The sequence below is a fragment of the Tachypleus tridentatus genome, chromosome 1 (genome assembly GCF_004210375.1).
Source record: "Tachypleus tridentatus isolate NWPU-2018 chromosome 1, ASM421037v1, whole genome shotgun sequence".
Taxonomy (NCBI): Eukaryota; Metazoa; Arthropoda; class Merostomata; order Xiphosura; family Limulidae; genus Tachypleus; species Tachypleus tridentatus.
Window position 1 is genome coordinate 61,123,532 of NC_134825.1, and position 16,917 is coordinate 61,140,448.

General features: G+C 35.7%; 1 protein-coding gene across 5 annotated transcripts in view; it reads right to left on the reverse strand.

Annotated features, from left to right (window-relative positions):
• Positions 1-16,917, reverse strand: part of LOC143249760 (uncharacterized) — a 184,741-nt gene that overhangs the window by 123,908 nt on the left and 43,916 nt on the right. For 4 of the 5 annotated variants that reach the window (XR_013027938.1, XM_076500157.1, XM_076500141.1 and 1 more), the window contains exon 2: positions 12,199-14,845. Coding sequence is in view for 4 of the 5 variants with exons in the window: in XM_076500157.1 (XP_076356272.1) it covers positions 12,199-14,808 (2,610 nt within the window). In the remaining variant the exon portion in view is untranslated. The remainder of the gene's footprint in view (positions 1-12,198; positions 14,846-16,917) is intronic. The other variant, XM_076500169.1, reaches the window with a different exon arrangement.

Consider the following 16,917-nt stretch of genomic DNA (forward strand, 5'->3'; position numbering starts at 1 on the left):
ATGATGTAACGAAATGAATAGTAACAATCAAATTATACATAAAGTACATAAGTGACCCAGCATTAACCAATGGGATTAATTGCAATGTTGACTGTAATAACGTTTAAGTATTCTGTATGATTATGTCATTAAGGAACATCTAACTGACAAAAATCGTGACAACAGACGCAATTACGTGCATAAACAGTCCAAAAGAATGTATCTACAATATTTAACCGGTAGAGTGTAAGTCCCATATGTAGTTCTAGGATTAATGAAACCACAAGAAACTTCGTAATACTAGTAAATTTCAATATTAATGAGCCAACAAAACGTTCTGTAGAGTCGACAGCTCAAAGTAGGTCACTAATGACACCAATAAAAACTCTGTAGGGTCATCAGTTCGTCCTATAACATTAAAGAAAGCAACAAAAGATCTGTGGCGCCATCAGTTCATTAGAAGTCAATGAAAGTGCTAACAGTTCCATAAAGTCTACAGTTGATTCTAAATTGATAACAACAAAATAAGAACTTAGCTGCAAGCTCACACCATAAATGTGGTAAAAACTTCTACTGCCACAAATAAACTTATTACTTCAAAATACAATTTCCTACAACCACGTTTTGGAGCATATAGTTGCTAATTTTCATCATTTTACGAGCTATTCGCATAAAATTTTTTAAACTACCAATCATAACATATTTAATATTTAACTATAAACTCGTATTACTGTTCAAACTTTCACCGCATCACGCTAGCATGTAGCGATTATCCATTCGAGAAATATACAACCACATTTTTAGTGCAGTATTTATTCGCAATGTTGTGTTTTTTTCGCGCAAAAACACTCGAAGAATATCATCTGCGCCTGCAGCCCCCTAATTTTAAAGTAATCGACGAAAAAGACAACTGATCAACACCACCCACCGCTAACTCATGCGCTACTGTAATTCGCTATTCTAACAAATCCGGTGCGGAATGTATTTTGTATGTCCGGAAGTGTGCACGAACCATGGATCCACAGTCTGGCACACTAACCAATAAACTGCGGTATTACACATCATTCTCTGCCTCTCAGGTTCTTTGAGAAGTAATCAGGAATATTTAGATTGATTAAACTATTACATATTAGATAAGTTTCATTTTTTTTAACTTTTCATGAAGTAATCATGACAACAAGGAAAGAAAGACGTGTTCATACCTGAAATAATGTAATGGAATTGTCTCTGGGTGGGTGAGGTTGCAATACGTAGATCGTGAGATACACTACAAATTTACAATAAAGAAACTGTGTAGCTCGCTGTGGTCCTTAGTTTCGTCTATCTGTGTTGGTTCACGGGAGGCTTTATACAGAACAGCTGGTTGTGTGTCTTAGTGTCTTTCTCTGCGTACACTTAAAGACACTGTGCCACAAAGAACTCTCGTTATCTCACACAAAAAGACAATGAGTTATAAGACTTCCCAAGTCAAACCACGCTGATTTTGATACTGGGTCACTCAATGCTTCTGTCGACTTTCAGAATTTGTTACATGTGATGTCATTGAAATTTTCCGTTTTAAAATATTATGTTATTGTTTTCATTCCAGTTAAACGTTTTGTTAATGTTTTGAACTAAAAATTAAAGGCATTAAAAAACACAAAGATAAAGATTATTTAGGGAGTTATCCCATAATAACACCGTAAATACGGTATTACTTATAGTAGGAATGGGGCAGATACACAATAAATGAAATACAAACTGATTACTCACATACACCTTTAACAACCAAATAAGTATTTAAGAGACACCTTTAGGTACTCAAAAACTACGTGCAAAATCACGACTGATACCACCATTAATAAAACCAGTAGAGCAGATATAAAATATTCACAAAAACAAATAAATTGTTGAACGCTCCAATTGTGTAACAAACGAACTTACCAAAGTTAAGTGCACCAAACAGAACAGCATAGGGAACACGCGCTAGTGCTTTTTGTTTTGTTTTTAAATTACCAACGCGGGGATTCGAACCCGCGACCTTTAGATAACGAGTCGAGTTGCCTTAACCACTTGGCCATGCTGGGCGAAACATGCTCATCTTAGCACGAAGTAGTTAATTAAATCAACTAATTTATCAACCCTTAGTATATGAACAGAACCCACACTATCACTTCAACGGCTATGCACGCTATAGGGTATGTGTGCCATCACATGCAGAGCAAACATGCACACTCACAGTGTGTACACACTATCAGTGAAAAGAATTCACACTAAAAACACACAAATACACCATTATTTGCACACACCATAATGTTATGTTGCACACTCACACTGATGATACAAAATATTAACACAGATGAATGATGCATAAGATCACACCACCTTGTGTGACATAAGTGTGAACATGTGGAACAGAAATATTAAAATGTTGGAACGGATACACCAAAAAATGAGAAAACAGAGTTAGAATGGTATCGTGTGATAAATATTCTTCCGTAAAACGTCACAAGAGGGCGTGCCCAACATACAAAATACTTTTTTCTGTGTTCATGATAATATACAACGTATGGGTATATACAAAAGTCTGTCTAAAATTATTCTATTTTTGTACAAACAACAACGAATACATGACGTCGATACACAGAAATCTCTTAGGATTTTTATTTCACCTATGTAGCTAAGGTAAAAAAATTGTTACCTTCTCAATCAATTGCAAAATGAGGAACAAGTTCTAAGAAAGAAAAACAACAAACATACACGAGTACACACGATACCTGCTTCTTATGATGTTGTACAAATAGACTTTACAGTACATGTACTGCTTTCAATAATTCGATAACCAGAAACATCAAGTCATTGTATAATAAGCACAACTTAGTTTGATAAGTTTACTTCACATAGATTATTGTATTACAGAACAGAAAAGATAAACGAAGTTGGCATAGATAAAATGTTGGACACGTCCACTTTTGAGGTTGTACAGAGGTAATTTTATTACACTATGCCCTTTCCTACCTTGCTTCCTCGGTTTCTGGTGCACCTATTCCTACATTTTCATTTTTAAAAACATTTTTCCACTTTTGTATATTGAAAAAAACAGTTACAACTTCATGATTTAGTCGTAAGAGAAATGAAATCAACACATGTATTTTATGTCGAATGGAAAAGCCGGGGAGTTTGAGCCTGTTTGTTTTTTTAATATAACCAATACTGAAAATAGATGCCACGTTATAGGGTTATCTTCAGAAATCTCTCAAGTAAGAATATATAAGAATACCATATACCGAAACGTCCTATTCTTCTTCACACACGTTATCATTTTCTAATAAAGCACTAATTAACGGAAAGTTAATCACGTTAAATATTAGGGACAAATTACGGAATCTCCTTCTGGTACATATAACAAGATTAAACAAGGATCATCTGAAGGAGATGACATAAAGATAAGATTTGTAATTCTGAAATATGTAATGGGCTTTAATTCAAGTAGAAGTTTAAATGTTAATATCATAACTGGAACACTTATTGAAACCACTTTAAAATAATCAACTGAATTAATATCTACACGATATGGCTACAAATCCTAAACATAATTTAGACTTCATGATAATTTTATCGTGTTTTTATATATACTAATTTTTCTGACAACAATAGTTTAGGTTTCCAACCGTCCAATCAAAATGATGTTTCTACAGATCTAGATTAAGTATAGAACAAAATCTGGTTTTGAAAAATAAAACAAAAAAATAGTTAAAATAAAAACGACAAACTTTTCTAATAAAAAAAAAGTTAACCTGCAATGTTTCAATTTGACTATTCGGTCTTTTGGTATTTAATCTTCTAAGACTAACTACAATTCCCCAGTGGGACTGCGGTAAGCCTTTAGATTTGCAACGTTAAAATTATGGGTTCGACATTTGTACATTTTACAAATTCTCATCTACTTCATTTCCGCTCGAAAAGCTTTATTATTCCGAACACACAATGTTTAGATGCTTATAAATAAACAAAAAATAATAGGTGGTTACCATTATTTCAAGGAATTTTATTATTTTTTTGTACATCAATTGAAAAGCAACAGTTTTATTTAACGTTAAAATCATTCTTACTGGGACTTTACCTGGCTTTCAAAGCCCACTATATGATAAGGAAAATCTTATTCTTCCGTGACAAAATCATATCTAGGGAGTGGCATATATGTTGCTAGGTTCATGCAAGCTGTTTCGAACCTAAACTTTATTATTAATATATTGAAGCGAGTGATTTAATAATAAAAAAAATAAATAGGTGTACGAGAGCTGTTCAAAAAATACGCGGACTGTTTGAATTGCGCGGCTCCAGTTGGTTCCAGGGGAATCCGCTTGGTGTCGCTAGGTTCGCACAGATCAGCTGATTACGACACCATTTCTCGATTGCAGATATCTTCACTTGTGTATTAGCCACGCGGTTTTAAGTGAAGTGCGATTTTTTCGTTTGGCGGATTTCAGAATGAATGAACGACTTGCTGTGAAAATTTGTGTTAAACTTGGAAAATCTGCGACTGAAACTTTTGCTATGCTTAACACGGCTTACGGTGATGTTGCTATGAAGCGTACGGCATGTTTCAAGTGGCATGAACGTTTTAAGGATGGTCGACAGTCCATTGAAGATGATGAGCGACCTGGACGTCCTACCACGTCAACTGACAACCCACACGTCGACAAAATCAACACCCTGGTGCGGGCAAATTGACGTCTGACTGTCAGGGGAGCTTGCTGAAGAGTGTGGGATATCAGTTGGATCTTGTTACGAGATTTTGACCGAAAAATTGAAGATGCACCGCGTTGCTGCGAAATTTGTGCCTCAGAACTCGTGAGTTTTTGGCCAAACACTCGATCACTGTTCTTCCCCACCCCCCCTACTCACCTGACCTTGCTCCTTGCGATATTTTCTTGTTCCCCAAACTCAAAAGACCCTTGAAAGGAAGAAGATTTGAGACGATTCCCGAGATTAAGGCAAATGTGACAAAGAAGCTGGAGGACATTACAAAAGAAGCGTACCAGGACTGTTTCAACAAGTGGAAACACCGTTGGGATAAGTGTGTGCGTTAAGGAGGAGAGTACTTTGAAGGGGTCCCAGACCTGTAACTTCTAAATAAAGTACATTTTGTTTTATGACGTCAGTCCGCGTATTTTTTGAACAGACCTCGTATGTATGGGTTTTTGTCTCGCCTGAGTGTCTGTTATTCAAACAAGAACATGTTGTATCAGTTCAGTTCATATTGTGTATATGCGGATGTGCATGTATGAATGGATGTTCGCATTCATATTCCCCATTTCGATGAGCTGAACGAAGTTCAGCTTATATAAAGTAAGAATATGCGACTTCAAATTATAAAATGCTATGATGTGTGTGTCAAAAGGATGTGACGTCATTTTGCACCGAATTTGGCATTAAATTTAAGTGTGATTTCATCTTAATACTGCACATCTATTGACTTTATTTCGCGCTGACACGCCTTTCCCTAGCGCGGCCTGATGGTAATAGGATGTTAAATTCACTTCGGTCAGCGGGATTGAAACCAGTCGTCGAACATGCTCGCCCCCCTTTCAGCCGTGAGGATGGTATACTTTTAAAATAGTACTGATGTGCCTACCGCTCTTTGAGGCAAACTTCTCGAGCATGTTTTGATCTATCATGTTAAGAATCTTGATGAAGTCTAAGATTTCTGTAGAGAGGAAGCTAAAGCCTCCTTCCCCAACCCGCGATGTCTAGGTGGTCCTTCTGATTACAGAGTTCCTAACAGCACAAGACTCATCACACACAAATAAATACCACCAATACTGCAATTATTCCCACTAATTTCTTCTCAGGTTTATCTCTGTATTTTACTTTAAAATGAGTAATTTTACTTGACTATATCAGTTCTTTACATTGAATGTAAAAACAAAACATATTTAAAACGGTGCAATACGTGGACCCCTACCGACGGTGACGGGTATTAAACAAAAAGGTCAGAAATTGAAGGTTAAATTTAGAATAATCGCAATTTGTAACATTAACACAACAAGGCAAAACTGCTGTAATAAAATATCGACCATCTCTCCCCTCCAGTTCACAGTTATGGAAACTAACCATCTGATGACTGCAACCATATAGTGAGTGAGTCTATGCCCAATTAGAAAGGAGAGAGAATCAGACCCAAATCAATCTTTATACAAATATATTTGTTTGTTGTTACACAGAAAACTGTACAATGGGCTATGTATTGTGGCCAGTGCATGAATCAAACCACGAATCTTAACATTACAAGCTTTCGAACATACCACTGGAGGCTACTTATAAAAGAAAATTACTCACATTATGCTGATAGAAAATGGAGAGTAGGAATAAATAGAGGTGGATGTACCAACCTCTACCTTCCTGTGGGATACCACCATTAATGCGACATTTAGGTACTATATCTTAAAACATATTAGGTTAAAGCTAGAGCCAATTGCACTAGCATGTGACAGCACAAAGAATATGTCACCAGTTTAGTACAGTCGAAGCGTGTATTACACCGGTCAACATATTCTTTGAGAAACAAAAGATTGACCAATTGGAGTTGTCTAGGTGTTCATATTTCAATTTTATCAAGCACATATGCGATGCATTGAAGATGTTCGTCACATCCTAACAGGTGACTCAAAATACACCTTGTATTAAAGTAAGAAAGAATATGTGAAAGAGCCTTATCAATCTGTTGATTGTAAGCATGTACTATTTGTGCTTAACTCTCACCGTAAGTGGTGACAATACTCCATACTGAAGTGTCACGAATTATAAAACTGTAAAACCAGCGCTATCAAATATTCTTTTACGAGCGTAAGCTGCTTTGCCATTTATTTAGAGTTCGGATTCCACGACCTATCATAATAGGATTATTTTGCACAAATATTAACTGAAGGGACCAGTTGACATCAGTATGTGTAAAAAGGAATCGTCTATATGCCTGTTTGATGTCACAGGTTCTTGTGACAAATTAGTTGAACTCATTTCAACAAAATTATATGGAGAAACTGAGATGGAGCGAATAAATTTGATTTTTGTTGACTAAAAGAACTATTTAATATGTATACAAATAGACAATTACAGAAACGTTTAATAACTACTATTTCAGTTATTATACAGGCATACACCTGATATTTTCTCTACTGTGTCTAAAATACAGGGTGTTCGGAAAGTCATTGTGCAGTTTTGTAATCATATTTTATTCAATCTATTTCAAGCCAGCAACTGATAGCGTTGTTTAGAAACAAAATAAGAAGGATCCAGGCTTGTATTGATGCCAACGGTGGTCACTTTCAACATTGTTTATAATTGTAATTCATATTTACCTCCTGTATTTTATATTGAAACATGTCTGTTAATAAATATACAAGTGTACAGTGACTTTGCGAACACCCTGTATATTTTAAAAAGCAACAAACTTCTATAATGATTTAAATTTAAAAACATTTTCACCAGTTCAAATTTTTGCGGTACTTTACACTTCTGAGTATTGAATAACGAAATCTTGAAACATATTTGAACCAGAAATCAGAAAAAGGCGTAGCATTCTCAAAATGTTCGTAGAGCAGAAATACGATGTTTCACTGAGTTGTTAACTCAGCATTTTCAGGAGTAATGCAAGTGTGTATTTTATTTGTCATGATTGGTTTGGTTTGCTTTGAATTTCGTGCAAACCTACACGAGGGCTATGTGCGCTTGTCGTCCGTAATTTAGCAATGTGAGACTAGAGGGAAGGCAGTCATCACCACTCACCGCCAACTCTTGGGCTACTCTTTTACCAACGAATAGTGGGATTAACCGTAACATTATAACGCCCCCACAGCTGAGAGGGCGAGCATGTTTGGTGTAATATTTCTTATGAAAAATTTATATTTTCGCAATAGTTCCAACCTATATTTATATATGTGTGTTTTCATAACATCCACCATGATTGTTTTCTCTTATATGATAATGAAATTAAATTTACAAACCATCAATCAAGGTTTCAACCTCGTAGAAAATGACCCGAGTATTATTCTCGTGTAAAATGGAACATGAATGAAAACAAAATTGACTTTCGAAGACAGTGGAAACAAGATAGTATCTAAGAATATGTTTTATGTATCTTATAAAACCTTTGTAGAAATTTTTTTTGTGTGAAAATACCGACATTTTTATAAAGTATCCTCTACGTGCTGAGATGAGGGCGAGAAATTACAGCCTGGTTACACATTTATTTTTAGCTTGTACGTACCAATAGCTCGATGAAGATAATCACCTAGCAATTAAAAACCTAAACTAAAGAGAGTTAACACGTAACATATGACTATTACGCAGCACCTTAATAACTTAAGTATTAACATATAAGCGATATTTCGTATCTTACATACGAATAAACACAAATAAATACACTTTTATGAATTACCTCGTTGGAACTTAACGCGCATCACTTCACGTAGGTCCGGCATGACCAAGTGGGTTAAGGCGTTCGACTCGTAATCCGAGGGTCACGGGTTCGAATCCCGGTCGCACCAAACGTGCTCGCCCTTTCAGCCGTGGGGGCGTTATAATGTGACGATCAATCCCACTACTGGTTGGTAATAGAGTAGCCCAAGACTTGGCGGTGAGTGGTGATGACTAGTTGCCTTCCCTCTGGTCTTACACTGCTAAATTAGGAACGGTTAGCGCAGATAGCCCTCGAGTAGCTTTGCGCGAAATTCAAAAACAAACAAACACTTCAGGTAATAAATCCAGTTAATGTAACTTCAACCACATAATTAGTATTAAACTTATTGTGAAAGTGAAAGAAGTGTATAAGCAAAAACAACTAATTGATCAAAGGAAGTGTCGCGTTATGGAAAAAACTAAAGCTTATGTATTACTGGATATACAAAATATAATGCCCATGGTTATAATGTTTCACCGTGTTACCCATAGATATTATACCATGTATATCTGACGAACAATTTAAAAATAAAACCAACTAATAGTTTGAATCCCATTCAACCTTAGAAGCACTTTCTGTCGAATAAGTTTTTATACTGCCTGTATTTTGACCATTAAAATTGATTATTCTTCAATAAAAATATCATCTCTCCCTACAATTTAATGTTACTTAAAACATTAAACACAAGGGGTCGCGCATTGAATATATAGTTACACAAGTCGAAGCATAACGAAGCAATGTCATCGCAAGCCAGTCTGACACATACATAAACGATGAAATGTGTGTATAGTGTGCCCACAGCTTAAAAGTGATGCGTCTTAATTGTATTGTAAACCTTGGGCCTCCGTCTCGTATACTACACTAACTATCAGGCCACGCCAAAAATTCATTTTAATATATCTTACCCAGTACAAGTTATAAATTAATAAGTTACATTTTATAACGTGTAATATTTTTACATAATGAGTTTAACTTTCACATAAGTAGTTTAATAAACATATTTGAGTGGCTTTTACCCAAATGGCACCTTATGTTGTGCATTAGGTGAAAGGTTCTAAGTTCGGACATAGCTATCGTTAATTCAGAACTGCTAATCAAAGAAAAGGTAACCTAACCTGCCAGCACCATCTGCCGCACGCGCAGTTACTGTTAATAAAATAGCGGAATCAACTGTTACAGTTATAACAACCTCAGAAATTATAGTGTGAAACATGGATCTTTAGATATGCTAATTGCAAAAACGGCTGTGCTAGATAAGACTAAAAATATTTCAGATGTGGATGGTTTACGAATAACTGCTTGTTCTTGCACGGCTTTCCACGTATTTTTTCCTCAAAACTGTGCTCGGTACACTTTAGATAGTATAATCTTCTTGTTAAAACTCGTGTCAGCTTGTAACTAAATGACTTGTGACTAAATGCGACGAAGATAATCAATTTACTGTGATAATTTGAACAAGATATTTTTGATACTTCAAGCACTTCAACTAGAAACGTGCTCAAGTACAATACAAGAACCTTTTGTAATAACCTAGGTCTTTCATCTAGATCACCACTTAGAATTAGATGTGCCATGAAAGCAAATATTCAAGCTGATCAACATTTAAAGAACAAAATACGATAACATATTGAATCTCAGTGTCAAGATATAAGAATCGGTCCTTCTTTTCCTCTTCTTTGTAGGCTTTAACTTTTATGACACTACTAGATGGATATTGACATTTTAAAAGGTAGGGTCTTATTTGTTTCGCGAGCACGGTCTCGGTGATGTTACAGAGCTATCATATGCGTATGTTCACACAAATATTTAACATTTCAAGACAGTATACATTTCCTTATATTGTGTCCTGTCGATAGAAAGTAATAAGGTCAATGTATTCAGTCTTAAACATGGGAAAATTACTGCACTTTCATGGTTGAAACCACATTTATGTTTCTTGATAACAAGCTTATGTTGTGATAAAAACAGACACGTTTCATGTGGATAAGATCACTGTCACCTTGAAGTAACAAGATTGCGTTAAAGCAACACGAGTGTGATATTTATTTATATCTAATTATTCATTGCACCTTTAAAACACAAGTCACTTATACCATAATAAACAGAAGCGAATTCTTACGATATACTCTACAGGCTCCAGCAGTTTCACAATTGATATTAAATTAAACACAACTTGTGGCTTCAGTAAGATAAAGTATAAAGGCAACAAAGACAAGTGATATGTCCTTATTTATATTTACCTATTTACTTTTTTTTGCCCTCTTAACAAACTCGATTTGTTTTCTTTAAAGTAATAGAAAATCTCTTCGTACATTAATAAAAAAAAACTTCCTATAACACATTTTACCAATTCATATAAAGCCCGGCATGGCCAGGTGGGTTAAGGCGCTTGATTCGTAATATGAGGGTCACTGGTTCGAATCCCCGTCCAACCAAATATGCTCGCTCTTTGAGCCGTGGGGGCGTTATAATGTTACAGTCAATTCCACCATTCGTTGGTTAAAGAGTAGCCCAAGAGTTGGCGGTGGGTGGTGATGACTAGCTGCCTCACCCTCTAGTCTTACGCTGCTAAATTAGGGACGGTTAGCGCAGATAGACCTCGGGTAACTTTGCACGAAATCAACAAACAAACCAATTCATACACATACAGTTTTTTGTTTTTAGATACGTTGCCTTGTTCCAATTATTTTATTAGAAAAGCATAATAAAACCAGCTTTAAGGAGTAGTGTCTCCTTTCCGAGGTGTTTCATCACAGTTCTGTATTAAACAGGTTTGAAAGGACGAATAAATTGCATTTTTTAACTATAAATACATAAATTCAGTAGATATTTAATCCGCATATATAGGTCAAGAGTTCTTTCATTTCGACCAACACACAGTTTCTCTTTTGCTCTATGACTTATAAAATTTGATACATACACTCACACAAAAGTGAAACCTTCTCTTCATCTCGTTCAGTGTAACGTTTTACGTGTATGGTTTAAAATCGTGGTTCTTAATAAAACATTTGCACTATTTACAATTTTAACATAAAGAAATAAAATTAGTATCTAGCAGAAATTATTTACGCTTGTAATTTTGTTATCTTTATAGATTTGGTTTGTTTTGAATTTCGCGCAAAGCTACACGAGGATTATCTGCGCTAGTCGTCCTTAATCTAGCAGCGTAAGACTACAGGGAAGGCAGCTAATCATCACTACTTACCACCAACTGTTGGGCCACTCTTTTACCAACGAATAGTTGGATTGATCGTCATATGATAACGTCCCCACGGTTGAAAGGACGGCGCATGTTTGGTGTGACAGAATTTCGAACCCGTGATCCTTAGATTACTGGTCGAGTGCCTTAATCACAAGGACACGCCTGACCTACCTTTGCAGATTGACTTGACTGCTATTAAGCGAAAAGCTGTACGGTTATGCTCTGTCCATCACGTGTATCGAAACTCGAATTTTACTATCGTATGTCTGCAGACTTACACGAAGAGCTATACACGTTGTAAATCAGCTACTGTTTCTAAAATGAAATTTTTCTGTTTTTTTATTTCGAACATAGCTCGTAGCAAATTAGTTTGCAGTACTCAATACTGTATACAAATTAAAATTATACGCACGATATCCGAGTTTATCTGTCAAAACGTCACAATTACATGATACGTTCCATTCTTTAACATTATGTGATTGTCAAACTGTGCTCAATTACTATTGCCTATTTATTTATTGAAATTGTACCATTGTACCGCTTTTGTTTATTCTAATAATGTAAATGGTATGCTTACCTTTCGCTTTCTAACGTCAAGTGATGACTGTGCAATTTTATAGTTCTTCGGCGTTGAAATACTGTATGAAACACTTCTGGATCTTCCGACCTCTCCATCAATCTCTAAGGGATGTTTTTTTGTACTGTTGTAGTTTCTGACTAAGGGTCTGGAACCCACAATAGGTTTGAATTCAAGAGTTATTTTTTCATCGTGTACACACAAGGGGTGTCTTACAGTTTCGCAATCTTTGTTTTTCGAGTACAATCCAACTATTCGTTTGTTAACAGTTTCCGAATGAGGGGACAACTTAGCTGAAAACGAATCATGGGCTTCAGCATCTGGCGATATCAACTGGTTTAAATGATGGACGGCCCAGTTTTTAAAAGCATTTGAATCTTTAGGTCTTGATGGGAGACCTAGGTTATCAACTTGTGTTTGAGATACAGAAAGGTTGCTTGAATCCAATTTGTTGAATATTCTGGTATCTTTCCAATGGCTACGGTCAATGCAACGCTGACTAACTTTATCCTGATTGTATGAAACGACAGTATCAGCATTTTCTGATACTTCGTAAAATACATCTCCTTCTGTTAAAGGTAAGTTCAATGACATATGATTCTGTAATAAGTCCTCACAATCACGTCGCAGATGTTTTTCTTCTTTACCTTCGTGATCAACATACATTTCGTTGCAATCATTTCTTTTTCCATAGTTGTTCAAATATTCAAGTTCATGTTTACTGACGTTGTCTTTGTCCTTATTCACAGTCGAAAGTGCATTTTCTTCATCATTATCACCTTTACAAGTGGCTTTCAAAAAAACGTCTGTATTTTTTACTTCACCTTTAAGAAATAATGGATTTTTGATGGCGATTGGTAATTCTGACCTAAAACTGTCATGACGCTCAGAAAGACCACAAGAAAAAGAATGGAAAGATTTTTCTGAATCTGTAACTGCTTGCGAAAATACTACGACCTTATCATCGTCTTTCACTTCGACACAATTTTCTGACAAGAAAGAATATATGTCCGTGTTTGGGGATTCTGAATCAGATAAATTATTGAACTTACCTGCTGATGAAACTGAATCCATTTTAAAGCAGTTATTTCCAGTGAGGTTTCTGTTCTTTTCCAAGTTTGTTAAATCCTGGTTCTTTGGAGATTCAACTGTAATTTTGGATGAAAGATTTTCGATCCACTTCGTTTCGTTGTTATAATCGACATTCGTTGTTTTATTCTGACCATCAGTCGATTCTGTTCGTGTGGAGAGTTGTAGCTTCGTTCTTTTCTTGTTTAGTTTCTCGTCACCAGCTGGAGTAAGATCGCTTAATTTATTATAAAGAGATGAAAGTTTCCTAGATTCTTCAAAAGGTCCAACTTTATTAAATTTTTCTGAAGTATGCCTATCCATTTGTGTTATGTCAGTATTTCTCTCTTCAAAGAGCGTATGTGGAGAAGCTTTTTCCGGCTTTTTATCATTACAAGATGACTTTAGATTTTCTAGTAATGCCGCTTCTAATACAGAAGGGGCTAACTGGACATTTAGGGTAACAGTTTTACAATTATCTTCCGGATTAGAAAGTTTTTCATTGTCAAATGCTGGTGTACATGTCGGTTGTTTGTGTGAATCATTGCAAGAACACGCTTTACTTTGTACACAGCTATATACATTAACATTTTTGACAAGTTTTTTCGTTGTTGGAGACGAATAACACAATTCAGTGTCCCCACCACAGTTATTTTGATTATTTTTTAAATTATTTGTATCTCTGGATATATCTGTGCTATTTTCTTTCGACCCTGTACTAAAATGATTAACTTTTGAAGCACCTTCAGTATTTAAGTTATTTTCTTCCACTGAAGCTATTTGAGCAGTGTTAATTATAAAAGTTCCTACCTGAGGAGCGATGTTTTCTACTGCTCGAGTCTCGCAACGTTCAACTGAGCCACAACAAGGTGATGATTCACCGTGTAGAACAACGTGGTTACCGCTGGAATATAAAGTAGACCCGCCTATATGCTGTTCGTCCGGCAAGAGTCCACCAGCTCTGGATGGCAAACTTTTGGATATACAATCCTCATCATACCAAATGGTACTTGGACGGTTCCTCCGAGGAAAACTGCCAGCTGTAGTGCATGATTGCTGCTCTTTTCTTCCATGAGGGGAAGATACGGACACGGGGGCATCTGATCCACTTTCTCTCGTGTCAGCGTTACAGTTTGTTCGTCTTGCACGACTTTCTGTCGCCAACTTTAAACACGTAGCGCCATCTTTTGGTGTTCTCTGAGATGTGTGCTGAACACATTCACATCCTTCCGTTTTACGATCTACATCTTTATCTCGGAAGTATGTACCTGATGATAAAATATTGGCCGGAGAGCTGGACGGAGCATTAGCTGAGGTATTTCCCTGATCTCCACTAATAGCTGTCGAGGTAATATGAGATCGGCGAGTTCGGTCAAACACTAAATGTTCAATGTTGGTGTGGGCAGGATCACAGGTGAAATCATGAAGTTTCTTTCTATTCGCCTTTTTTCGGGTTTTGATTCCTTCCGCAAGTCGCATCAGTTTATTTCGATTTCTGGTAAGACTGACCATGGTAGCTGCATCCATCCTGTTGGACGTCATCACACCTGAGGTTTATCACAACAGGGTTCATGTACATCTAAAAAACAAGATAACACTTCGTTATGAATATAAAACTTATATAACTAAAAAATGAAGAAAACAAACAACAAAAAACGCGTCTCTATAAATATTAGGGAAAAATTTTACATTAGCTGAAAAGTTTCGAAATCATAACATTTTTAATAAACCTTTACACTTTCTATCCACCTGTTGTATATGGTACACGATTTTTATCCCTACTAGTAAACTTCCTATCTGACGTACGTGCTGAATAATAACTGAAGTATTAATATAATCAGATGACGTATCAAAGTAGGTTCTTAGAAAATCACACATTTATAATATTTTAAAACTTTTTTTTCTTTTTTAAATCACTGGGGGTTGCCTAGATTTCATTAAAGATATAAAGTTTCTCAAAAATATCAGTTCTCACTGAACAATGAGGTCCACACCTTGGAAACCGAGGAGTTAATCCATATCAGATAATATCTACAATGTCGTGAAGAGCTTAGGAATGAGTCTTCGCTGGACAAAAACATCTACGCACCTTGAAAAAGCGAGATATCACTTTGAATATCCTGGTTAGGTAATAACATTGTAAAGAGTTGATCAATCATACTGGACAACAGAGCTGAGGGAGTTCTCATTAAACGTCTACATCTTTAAACACTGAGGGATTAGTTCACAGTGGACAACAATGTTTACGCTTTAAAGAGTTCGGTTATCGGTCCTCACTGGCAAACAGTCATTACACCTTAAAGAGCTGAGGTATCAGTCCTCACTGGAAAACATTGTCTTCAGACTGACAACACAATCAATCATCTTTAATGCGATTTCCTATACACCATCTTAACTTGTCGAAATAAAAATAAACTTCGTACAAACGATTGTAAGAAGATCAGTATTCTGCGATTTCGCTAAGTACACACTAATTGGACTCTTTAATGTACGTCTGTTATATCGTATGATCCACACAGTTATTAAACTGAAAATTACATGGAAATTTACTCAAAGTATTACAGATAGTCGAGTAGTTGATTAACATGGCATATTGTTAACTATGTACAATAATTTTTCTCTTTGTGTGTTTCTTCTTATAGCAAAAAATACATCGGGCTATCTGCTGAGTCTACCGCTATGCATAATAAAACGGTCACAAAAACTGAAACAATATTTCAATATAGTTCAAAATTGGAAATGCCTATGACTAAATTGTTCTGTTTCTTTGGACACACATAAAAGGTTGTGCAAATAACAATGCATTTAGTTATTTTAAATAGAAAATATTAAATAATCTTAGATAAACGCTGGAAAACCAATATTTGAAAATCGTGATTTGTTTGTTTATTTCTTGAAGTTCGCTCAAAGCTACTAAACGGCTACCTGCGCAAGCCGTCCGTCCCTAATTTAGAAGAAATAAACCACAGTCAATATCACCCATCGCCAACTTTTGGATTATTTTTTGTCAATTAATAATGAGATTGATCGTCACATTGTAACGTCTCCAGAGCTGAAAGGATGAGCATATCCAGTGGTAGAATTCAAACCTACAATCCGAAGATTATAAGTTGAGTATCCTGACCACCAGGTCACGTAAGGCCCCTGAAAATCGTAAAAACGGTACCAACAAAAATACATACAATAAAAAAATGAACTGTCAGTGAAGAGAACCAGCCACTGTTCATACAAAGTAAATTCTTCAATAAAAAAAAAACTTATCTTAACCTGCACACGTAAGTGAAAACTTTCATGCATTTGAAATATTTAAACCTTATATTCTAACAGTGATCTGAAGCAGACTATGGAATAATGTCATTGAATGGCACAGTAAAGAGCTTATGGTTGGTTTGTTGATTTGGTGTTTCATGGCACAAAGCAGCTAGGCTATCTGCGCCAAACACCCGGGAAAAGTTAAAATCAAATTAAATTTAGTAAATTTCATAAAAAAGTAAGGTAAAATAAAACAGTTTAAAAAAAAGCATTAAACCAAAGTTTATATCTAGTCTACTGCGTTTAGAGAAAAACTTCAGTAATACAAGTTGTAGAGGACTTTCTATAGCATAACTGTAATTATCATAACTCGCCAGGAAGACTAACAGGCAAGTTCAA